Source organism: Phanerochaete carnosa (assembly GCF_000300595.1).
Source record: "Phanerochaete carnosa HHB-10118-sp unplaced genomic scaffold PHACAscaffold_1, whole genome shotgun sequence".
NCBI lineage: Eukaryota > Fungi > Basidiomycota > Agaricomycetes > Polyporales > Phanerochaetaceae > Phanerochaete > Phanerochaete carnosa.
Window position 1 is genome coordinate 2,750,420 of NW_006767628.1, and position 9,794 is coordinate 2,760,213.

Consider the following 9,794-nt stretch of genomic DNA (forward strand, 5'->3'; position numbering starts at 1 on the left):
TGTGTGCACGCTCTCGCCTGCGTCCCCAGCGAGTAGGCCCATGGGCGCTTGCAGATCCGCGAAGCGCATCCCAAAGCAGCATGTTTCGTGACAAAACAGGCAGATTTCCTCGTTCTGGACGTCGATGGCCAGCCGACTCCCCGAGAAGACGCAGCGGAACGCGAATCGCCCTTCCGATGGATATAAAGCCCTCTCGTCCTCTCGTCTCTCGCCCTCCTCCAACTCTCTTCTCTTCCCTCAAGTCTCCCGGTACACTACTATCCTTTAATCTTCAACCTCGCCGACCGTCGTCATGCGCAGCCCCGTCATCGCCTTCGGTATCTTTGCCGCTGCCACCGTAGTCTCTTCTGCCCCCACCTCTCCCAACATCGGAGGTGGCACCATGATCCCTCACGGTGTCTCGGGCAATGTTGCGAACACCATCCCTCCGGTTGCGTTGAAACGGGACGACATCGGCGACGTCGTCCCTGCTCCCACTGTCGACGGCCGCAATCATCGCTCTACGCACAAACATCCCAAGCGCGCCTTGAATTCCGACACCGCAGGTGGTAATGCGTACTCTGGAGGCTCCAGCAGCTCCAGCGGTGGATCAGTCATCAACAACAGCGAGAATGACCCCGATGACGACATCACCAACGATACATCCAGTAAGTCAAGTCGCATCTCTCGATGAGCCCAATAATTGACTCATGTACCTCAGACGCTGCCGGTATCGCTGGTACCTCCGTCTCCGGTGACGCCGTAGGTGGCCGCGGCCGCAACCATGGCCCCGGTGGTAATGCCTACACTGGCGGCACGGGCAACGCTAATGGCGGAGCCGTCGTGAATGATGGAGGCGCCATTGCCAGTGCGGGAGGCTCCAGTAAGTAGCGGGTCAAAGTATATTTTCCCTTGCTGACTTGGCTTGTCAGACGTCGGCGGTGAGGGCAATGCCTCTACTAGTGGCGACGCAATCGGCGGTGACGCGAAGCGCAAGCGTGCCACGGACGACCAAACAGCTGGCGGTAATGCCTACACCGGTGCTTCTGGAGACACTGGCAGCGGCAATATCATTAACGAGGCTGACGACGACGCGACTATCACGAACGCGGGATTAAGCAGTGAGTAACTGTGCACACTGCACTTCAAAATGTCCCACCTAAATGCTGTTGACCTAGACACCGGAGATGTTGCTGGCACATCGACTAGTGGTGACGCTATCGGTGGTGAAGGAGACAACAAGGGTCCGGGTGGTAACGCCTACTCTGGCTCCGCCGGCCCGACGCGTGGTGGTACCGTCGAGAACGAGGGCGGCTCCGTCGACAACGCCGGCATGTCGAGTGAGTACCCGGTCCGTTTGTGATCGTGCTCTGCTTGACGCTCTCTTTTCAGACGCGGGCGGGAATGGCAGCGACTCTGTGAGCGGTGATGCTCTGGGTGGTGATGCACGCCGCTGAGCTGTCGATAGGTCGCGACTCGGAGATTATATACACGCATTACTCCTAATAAACATTCGTTCAGTCTTTGGAAGCGGAAGAGGCAGGGGGGATTTCTATATTGCCGACTAAATGTCGTCACGGTGACATCAGATCCCCTTGGTGGCAGATACTGTCGATCAAGGCGTGGGAAATCCGAACTTACAGGCGTACTCCGAGTGTACTCCGAGTGTAGACGGAACTTCGGCCACTTACGTATCCATGGGCTCATGCAGCTGAACAACATTATCCTCTGAGAATGGCTGGCACTTAGATGAGCATTTGCATGTCCTTCGTGAGCCACTGGCAGAGACTTAGCGTTCACGCTTCAGGTTTACAATTTTTTTAAGCTTACGGTTTCGAAGCCAGGACTCATGCAGAACGCGTGGCACGAAATAGTTATGCAACCGAGTCGACAACGACCACAACGGCCGACTATTGGTGTTTGTGAAGAGTGATGCCATAGAGTTCGACATTACACGAGTCATAAGTAGGCACAAGATCACTAGGCCGTTGTGTCCGCAGGGTCAACACCTCCAGAATTGACACCCGCGCCTTCCGAGTATCCTGCCTCCGCACAGCCAGAGGCAGACTCTCCGGCATCACCGGCGTTGTCTGCGAACGAGGTCAGCTTCAACACGTCGCAAACAATGCAGACGGGCGCGGGCCACTCACTCGAGTCGACGTTCATCATGCCGCCGGATCCGCTGACGTGTCCGCCGGTGGCGGAGCCGCTGTCGCCGGACGAGGCGTTGCCCCCGGTCGCGCCAAGCCCACCGCTCGCGCAGCCGGTCGACGACCCACCGCCGCTCCCGCCGTTGTTCGAGTTGAGGTTCATGATCGTGGGCATGCCGCCGTTGTCGCCGGTGTAGACGCTGCCGCCGTCGACGGCACCCGCGGTGCCGGTGTGCGCGTTCCCGCCGGTGGTCTGCCCGTCGTCGAGGCGCTTTGCGTGGCTGGGGAAGGGGGTGAGTCCCTGGAGGAGTTTGGTGGTGCGAGAGGTGGGTGCACTCACGGAGGGTTCACCCTGGACACGCCGTCGTCCTTCTTCCAGAACTCGACAAAGTCGCGGCCGCTGTTGGGTCAGAAGTCAGAGACGGGATGTGGGGGCCAAGAAGGATTGGCGACGTACCCGATGCTGTAGCCCATGACCGTCGCCACCTTGGGCTTCGATGCCGGTGCAGCGGGCGTGTCGGCGCGGGCAAAGACGTCGTTCAGGAATCCGAGGCCGCGCGCGGCCATGGTGCTGGAGCGGCGGTGCTCGAGGGTGGCGGGGACGCTCGAGTGCGCGGGGAGCGGAGAACCGAGCACAGACGGGCTGAGGGCCGAGACGGCCACGACGGAGAAGACGATGGCGGGGCTGCGCATGGCTGGCGGCTTGACGAGCTTGCTGGTCGAGAAATGAGTGACAAAGCGAGAGTGGAAAGGGTAGTAATGGCGAGGCGAGGTAGGCTGTGAGGATGGATGGTCGAGCGAGAGAAGGCTGCAGAGACGACGGCTGGCTGTCCGCCAGCCCTTTTCAACGGCTCGAAATTCGAAGACGAGGCTGACAAGTCTCCAATACCAACGTTACCTGCCGCATACGGACGACAGTCGTCCGGTTTTGGACGAGGGTGCAGCTCAGACGCTCCGGCATCTCGGCGGCATCTCGGACTCGGTTCGGAGGACATGGTTAAGAATTCTGGGGTATGTGTACGTAGGGTAATAATTCGCGACATAGGGAGAGCAACAAGGAGTGGCGCAGCGAGTAGAATCCAGTGAGATAGTAAGACAAAGCGGAAAGCAGCACTGAACGAGCGGAATCCTGGGTATCTTATAGTAAGGAGGCAGCATTATGTCTTCTGAAGCGTAGCGTATGCACGTTACTCATCTACTATCAGCCATTCGGTGTCTTGCTCGGCTCCTTCTCCGTGGGAGACAGAGTCCCATTCCTCGTCGTCGTGGACCCCGAGCTTCTCCTCGACTCCCCGTTTCCCGACGACTGGTCGTCCAAGGAAAGCGCTTCACTCGCCTCATCAGAGGTGGTCGACCCTTTCTTGGAGTTTAGCATGGCTTGCTTGCGTGATTGTAGCTCCTCGTACAACTGGTTAGCCTCGTTCATCCTGTTCACTTCCGCTTGCTTGGCATCAAGCCACCGTTGAAGCAGCTTCGCGTTGTCCTTGGTCAGGATCTGGTTGCGCTCTTCTATCTGACTCAGCTCCAGCTGAAGGGTGTTGATTTCATCGTGTAAGATCTATGCGACCCTGTAAGCGTCCTTGGAGCTCCATGGCGGTAGTAGAGACTTACCTGAGCGGTGCGATCTTTCTCTGACATGAGTTCGTTATGCTGGTCTACCTTCCGGCGCAGCACAGAGATCTCCTCTCTACTCTTCCGCAGGTTCTCTGACTCTATTCGAGAGAATTCCTCCTTCTCCCGGAGAGTCTCTGTCATGGAGAGCAACCGTTGTGCGTTCTGGCCTTGCGTCTTATACACGGTCGCCAGTTCGTCGCGCAATGATGATATCTGCGACTCGAGGGACGTGATATATGCGGCCCTGACGGGGTTGCTACGAAGCGACATGAGACAAAGGCCTGTGCTTTGAGTTGACTACGCACTCTTCTCCAGATCCTGGGACGAACACAGTTGAGCTGCTGGGGTTCGCTCGAGCGGTTCCCATCGCCCTGAGTAGCGAAGCATTGCGTTCTTTCAGCAACTTCGTCTGCTGTGCCAATCTGCGATCTTTTCAGCGTCCAGCAAGCAGAATCAGGATAGTACATAGCCAAAGTCGAGAGACAGCACGCCGAAGAGCATGGACGTACATTGCTCGATGATGGGGGAATAGGCGGACTCTTTTGCGTTGCGCTCGACAAGCCTGAGCCGAAGAGTCTCCTGCCACGACGGTTCGCCCATGCTGTATAGTGCTGCAGGAGCGTACGGCGGGTCTTGAAGCTGGTGAAAGCGTTGAGAGGCCCGAGCCCGCGCTGATTGCTCTGGAAGACACGAGTTCAGACGGAGCCTCAAAAGTCACGTCATACCGCATTCGGTCATCTGCGAGCTCCGCGTAAGTCGCTCGCACCGGGGCACAGTCGCCTCCATCTCTCAATCCACGACCACGACCTCGGAACGCTCCATCACGCCTCTCGCACCATTATATCCTATCCATAGCTGCCATGGGAAGAGTACTGCTCAAGGTGCGTGCTCCGCTACTCTTGTTGTTGGCGACATTGACCGTTTACCTCAACGTAGGTCATCATTTTGGGCGATAGTGGGTCAGTAGAGCCAAATTACGCAGTCGAAGTTACTGTACCCTGAACTGCCCGCTTCCACCTCATATAGCGTCGGCAAGACCTCGCTTATGAACCAGTATGTCAACAAGCGGTTCAGCAACCAGTACAAGGCCACAATCGGCGCCGACTTGTGAGTGGACTCGGTTTGCCTCGGAGGAGCGTTGGAGTGCTCATGCATGCGGTCTTGTAGCCTCACCAAGGAAGTAATGGTCGACGACCGTCTTGTGACCATGCAAGTACGTGAACATCCGTCTTGTCGGGGTCATGGCTAACAAGAGGGCAGCTATGGGATACGGCTGGTCAGGAGCGTTTCCAGTCTCTCGGTGTGGCCTTTTACCGAGGTGCAGACTGCTGCGTTCTCGTATACGATGTCAACAGCTCGAAATCTTTCGAGACTCTGGACAGTTGGCGCGATGAGTTCCTAATTCAGGCCAGCCCACACGATCCGGAGAACTTCCCGTTCGTCGTCCTCGGCAATAAGATTGATGTTGAAGAGAGCAAGCGGCAGGTTCGTTTTGGCTTTTGTATAAATTGGCATATACTGGAACAATTCTCTACAGGTCTCTCAGAAGCGCGCCATGACATGGTGTCAATCGAAGGGCAACATTCCCTACTTTGAGACCTCCGCAAAGGAGGCTATCAATGTGGAGCAAGCGTTCCAGACAGTCGCTAAGAACGCTCTCCAGCAAGAAGCAGAGGAGCAATTGTAAGTGTGGCTGCACCAAATGCTGCTATGGAGCTAAGTCTGCAGCCCTAGATACGTCGACTACCCAGACCCTATTCGTATCGACTCTGAGAGCTCACAGAACTACGGCTGCAGTTGCTGAGCACCTCTCACCTCTGGACACACCGAACACTGCCCTCCGCTACCGCTCATTATGGTACAGCCCACCGTTGACATATCTTTACATTCCTCGTGGCAAGCTCTGTCTAAGCTATTGTCGGATATCCGCGTTCATTTTGTTATCCCCGCGCACTCTGTACTACTGTATTTTTTCCTTTGAATTTATGGAAGGAGTGCATATATCATCTAGTTTGAAGACGACGCGTGTGTGCGACGTGTCCTGGCCTTTTAAGTGACTCAGACCTGGGCGAGGACCTGCCGGGTTCCGTGACGGACATTGCGCTTGATCCGGGGATCTCTGGGTCCGCGCTCTATAGCACCGGCACAAACAAACTCATAATCTACACAGCTCTGCGCACCATGGACGGATTTCACTAACCGGACTCTTCGGTTCGATCCTAACTACACAAGTGCTTCCCATCTTCTAATCTCGTCCTCCCCTCGCATCGTAATGCATAATCCCACCGGCTCGCGCGCGGTCGTGAACGCGTCTGCTGTCTCAGAAGAACCGATGGCTGCCAAGGCAGCACAGGACAGTCAAATTATCGTAGAAGGATGGGTATTGAAGAAGAGGAGGAAGAAGATGCAAGGTAAGTCTGTGGCTGGTCGCCTGCCATGAACCATCTCAGTGCCCCCTTGCAGGATTCGCCCGTCGTTACTTCACGCTATTCCGGTCGGGAGTCTTGTCGTATTCGTTCCACCCTGGCGAACCACCTCGCGACCAGCTTCTCTTGACACAAGCCGCCATAGCGACCGCTCCAGGTCGCAAAGACATCCACATCGACTCCCGTACCGCGACTTTCCACATCAAATGCCTGAGCGACGAGGACTTCAATAAATGGATGTCAGCATTCCGGTATGTCGTTGTTGCAGTGTCGCCAGCAGCCCAAGCCCAATCCTCGAGCCCATAGGACGTACATCGCTACGGACACTGCGACTGTCGGTCGGAAGTCGTCTATATCCAGACCGTCCAGGTCTGGTTCCAGAAATGCATATTACAACCGGTCTGGAGCATTAGTCGATGAGATTGGCACGGTGCGTATAGTATGGGAAGTTTTATACGCCGTTCTCATCGAAAATAGACCATAGCCGAGTTGCAGGGCGCGTTTACCGCGCTGCTAGAAGAGGATGCGAAACGGAGGTACAGCGTTACCTCACGTCCCAGTCTGCACGGCAAAGAACACAGCGGACCTGTGCTATCGCTTTTTAAGAACAGGAAACGTGGGCTGATCCGTTTCTAAATACCCCGTTGGCTTTCACTTACAGAAGTCGCAGCGTTCCATGGTGCACAGGGATCCACACATGAACCAACCGTCGATGACGGTCACCACTCGGACAGTAGTCATGGCAGCCCTGTGCTGTCTCCCGCTCAACAGAGGCTTCAAGTGGGGCTTCAGAGCCTGAAATACCAGCACTCTGCGCTGGTACAATCGCTCTTTACACATGCAGAACAAGGACCGTCGCTTCGCGCTTCTCCCCTTCTCGCAACTGCGAAAGAAGAGGAAGAAATCCAGACGCCTTCAACGGGGTATAGCACATTGAGTAGGGCATCCAATAGATCTCACCGCCTGAGCTCGCAGAGCGAGGCGAGTATCTGGTACGATGCTGAAGGGTACGACGGACCCGAAGAATTTATACTGGACGACACGCCGGCGGAAGAAAGCCCACCGGGCGCTAGCCAACTTTCCAGTGCTGATGTTGTATCGACCTCCCCATCCAATGACACCGAACTGAATTCTAGTGCGGGTTATGACTCGGAGTCAGATACGGAAGAAGGGGTTCCACAGAATGAGCAGTCAAAGTCTCCAGCTCCAGTTGAAGCGAACGTGTCGACCTCAACCTCAGTGCAGCAAATTGTGCGTCGTACTCAACTACCTTCGCCACCCGTTGGCGATGAAGGTAGCCTCTTCGCTGTGTTGAAGAAGAGCGTTGGGAAGGTCCGTAATAATCCTGACTCACGGCGAGGCAGATTTAACGGCATAAAATGTCTAGGATCTTGCCCAGATCGCACTGCCGGTGACGTTCAATGAACCGTTGACGCTCTTGCAAAGGATAGCGGAGGAGGTGGAATATTACGACCTGCTTGCCCAAGCAGCGAAATCCATAGATCCAGTGGAGCGGCTTTGTATTATTGCTGCATTTGCGGTCTCAGGGTATGCAAATACCAGATACCGTTCCGGAAGAAAAGGCTTGTAAGTCTACGGACTGATCCTATCTTCGCGCTACTCAGGATCGCTCCTACAGTAACCCAATGCTCGCAGAGACTTTCGAGGATCCTCGCATGCGCTTTATCGCGGAAAAAGTAAGCCATAATCCCGTCGTTCTCGCTTACCATGCGGAAGGGAATGAGTGGGAGCTTTACGCCACGTCCAGCGGAAAGACGAAGTTCTGGGGTAAGTGTCTTCCGAGGTTTATCTCCACCGACGTTGAACCGAGACAACCCAGGAAAGAGTCTCGAGATCATACCGCAAGGTGTCACTCATCTCGTTGTTGGGAAAGACCGCTATGAGTGGTAAGAGTTTTGGTCGCGTTCTGTGTGGCTCGGAGTAATGCTTAGTGTCTCACATCAGGACGAAGCCTTCTTCCTTCATGCGGAATCTTATGATGGGCACGAAATATCTCGAGCATTGTGGGAAGATGACCATCCAAAATACGACCACAGGTGCGCGCTGTGTCCTTGAATTCAAGGAAGCGGGCTACTGGGGCCCCTCCAATCAGGTCGCTGGTATCGTTTACTCGCCTGAGGGCAAGACGATGTCGCACTTGGAGGGCAAATGGGACGAGCAAATGGTGCAGAAGCTGGACGCGTCCCACCTTCGCATACTCTGGCGTATGACCCCTTTCCCCAAGAACGCCGACGACTACTACGGCTTTACATACTTCGGTATAACCCTCAATGAAATCACGCAAGACCTGGCGAACAAGCTACCGCCGACCGACTCGCGTCGACGTCCCGATGTTAGAGCACTGGAAGAGGGCAGCCTAGATTTGGCCGAGTCAGAGAAGGCACGGGTCGAGGAGTTGCAGCGAGAACGGCGAAGACAAGGGGAAGAACGCAAACCTCGGTGGTTTAAGAAGGTCGGTGAAGAATGGCAGTACGTGGGCGGGTACTGGGAAGAGCGAGCTAAGGGCTGGGACGGCATTGCGCCGCTGTGGTGATTTATGGTTTTAGAATGCTCTCATAGTGAACTTAGGACACGCTAATGGAATTCAGTACATCAGGGTCAAGGACATGTGGCAGGTGCTCACATGGCCCTTGCGCCTCACATTCGGATGTCTCGTCTCGGAGAGCAAGTTCTTGTGTGGTGCGACCGACGCTTCCGCGCGTTGTAGGTGCAGCCGTCCGCCACTCATCCTCAGAGCTGCCGCTATTTGTCCGCGTCTTATTCGCCTGCTTGACAGAGCGATAGCTTGCGCAACCCGAGCTGTATTGCAAGCTGCGTTGCGACTTCTTTGGACATTTTCGAGAAGTATAACTGTGCTGAGTACACCCGGGACATTCAAGCCAGACATCCCATATCTCGAGCTCTCACAAGATGGGATTAACACTGGTTATCTTGTTACACCTCGCCTTAAGCCTTTTGACTGGCGTTCAGGCTCAAGCCGGCCAGTATCAGCAGTGTGGCGGTATCGGATGGTCAGTCAAGTCACTCTCTTCGCCCCTAGTCCGATGGTCAACATGTCGACTGTTCTCAGGACTGGTGCAACTACTTGTACCAGTGGTTTGACGTGTACAGAGTTGAACGCGTGTACGTCGCCACGCAATTTCTGTAAATGATTTCCTCATATCATCGCAGATTACTACCAGTGTCTACCTGGGGCCGCCACCTCGAGCGTTCTGTCAAACCCCAGCAGCACTATCGCCAGTCAATCCAGCAGTAGTTCGAGCAGCGGTGGAGCAAGTTCCAGCAGCACAAGCTTAGCTCCGCCGTCCCAGACATCCGTAGCGAACGTCTCGCCGGAATGGGCCGCCGCCTACCAAAAGGTCGCCGTACTGTGCTTATGCTGGTTTGACTGTCATTGACCGATAGTATAAAGGCTCAGGCGGCCATTACTAAGCTCTCAGTGACAGACATGGTCAACCTCGGTACAGGTGTGATGATTTTTTGAGATATTTAAGGGATGTGTCTGGCTGACGGCTCGAGCTAGGCGTCCAATGGCAGAAAGGTCCTTGCGTTGGCAACACTCCTGCTATCTCGTCTATACCTGGTTTCAACGGTCTCTGCCTCC

At 55.3% G+C, this 9,794-nt stretch overlaps 5 protein-coding genes across 5 annotated transcripts; 3 read left to right on the forward strand and 2 right to left on the reverse strand.

Moving 5' to 3' along the window:
* Positions 1-292: 292 nt before the first annotated feature.
* PHACADRAFT_180074 (uncharacterized protein) lies at positions 293-1,507 on the forward strand (the record flags this gene model as incomplete). Its single annotated transcript, XM_007390288.1, has 5 exons — positions 293-647; positions 701-862; positions 912-1,100; positions 1,158-1,319; positions 1,372-1,507. The coding sequence occupies 5 exons, from the start codon at positions 293-295 to the stop codon at positions 1,434-1,436; spliced, it is 933 nt and encodes a 310-aa protein (XP_007390350.1). The 3' UTR covers positions 1,437-1,507.
* Positions 1,508-1,959: 452 nt separating this feature from the next.
* Positions 1,960-2,822, reverse strand: PHACADRAFT_24140 (uncharacterized protein; the record flags this gene model as incomplete). The annotated part of the gene is made up of 4 exons (XM_007389517.1): positions 1,960-2,069; positions 2,130-2,410; positions 2,470-2,529; positions 2,587-2,822. The coding sequence occupies 4 exons, from the start codon at positions 2,820-2,822 to the stop codon at positions 1,960-1,962; spliced, it is 687 nt and encodes a 228-aa protein (XP_007389579.1).
* A 299-nt stretch (positions 2,823-3,121) lies between these two features.
* PHACADRAFT_247131 (uncharacterized protein) lies at positions 3,122-4,365 on the reverse strand. The gene is made up of 4 exons (XM_007390289.1): positions 4,253-4,365; positions 4,049-4,172; positions 3,741-3,999; positions 3,122-3,687 (listed from the first exon to the last, which is right to left on the reverse strand). Exons 1-4 carry the CDS (start codon positions 4,341-4,343, stop codon positions 3,331-3,333), a joined length of 831 nt encoding a protein of 276 aa, XP_007390351.1. The 5' UTR covers positions 4,344-4,365; the 3' UTR covers positions 3,122-3,330.
* Positions 4,366-4,540: 175 nt separating this feature from the next.
* On the forward strand, positions 4,541-5,746 carry PHACADRAFT_247132 (uncharacterized protein). The gene is made up of 7 exons (XM_007390290.1): positions 4,541-4,624; positions 4,680-4,702; positions 4,770-4,850; positions 4,911-4,956; positions 5,004-5,228; positions 5,281-5,426; positions 5,478-5,746. Exons 1-7 carry the CDS (start codon positions 4,604-4,606, stop codon positions 5,545-5,547), a joined length of 612 nt encoding a protein of 203 aa, XP_007390352.1. The 5' UTR covers positions 4,541-4,603; the 3' UTR covers positions 5,548-5,746.
* Positions 5,747-6,075: 329 nt separating this feature from the next.
* PHACADRAFT_84847 (uncharacterized protein) lies at positions 6,076-8,723 on the forward strand (the record flags this gene model as incomplete). Its single annotated transcript, XM_007390291.1, has 10 exons — positions 6,076-6,154; positions 6,207-6,420; positions 6,476-6,599; positions 6,647-6,785; positions 6,840-7,310; positions 7,380-7,501; positions 7,557-7,756; positions 7,809-7,957; positions 8,010-8,076; positions 8,135-8,723. 10 exons carry the CDS (start codon positions 6,076-6,078, stop codon positions 8,721-8,723), a joined length of 2,154 nt encoding a protein of 717 aa, XP_007390353.1.
* Between the last annotated feature and the right edge of the window lie 1,071 nt (positions 8,724-9,794).

What these genes read in the sequence shown, in the direction of transcription:
- PHACADRAFT_247131 (XM_007390289.1), bottom strand. Translation starts at nt 4,343, where the DNA reads ATGGGCGAACCGTCGTGGCAGGAGACTCTTCGGCTCAGGCTTGTCGAG. An exon ending in TTCCCCCATCATCGAGCAAT is followed by an intron (nt 4,173 to 4,252) that starts GTACGTCCATGC and finishes GACGCTGAAAAG; the next exon opens with ATCGCAGATTGGCACAGCAG. An exon ending in GTCCCAGGATCTGGAGAAGA is followed by an intron (nt 4,000 to 4,048) that starts GTGCGTAGTCAA and finishes GTCGCTTCGTAG; the next exon opens with CAACCCCGTCAGGGCCGCAT.
- PHACADRAFT_247132 (XM_007390290.1), top strand. Translation starts at nt 4,604, where the DNA reads ATGGGAAGAGTACTGCTCAAG. An exon ending in TGGGAAGAGTACTGCTCAAG is followed by an intron (nt 4,625 to 4,679) that starts GTGCGTGCTCCG and finishes ACCTCAACGTAG; the next exon opens with GTCATCATTTTGGGCGATAG. An exon ending in GCCACAATCGGCGCCGACTT is followed by an intron (nt 4,851 to 4,910) that starts GTGAGTGGACTC and finishes GCGGTCTTGTAG; the next exon opens with CCTCACCAAGGAAGTAATGG.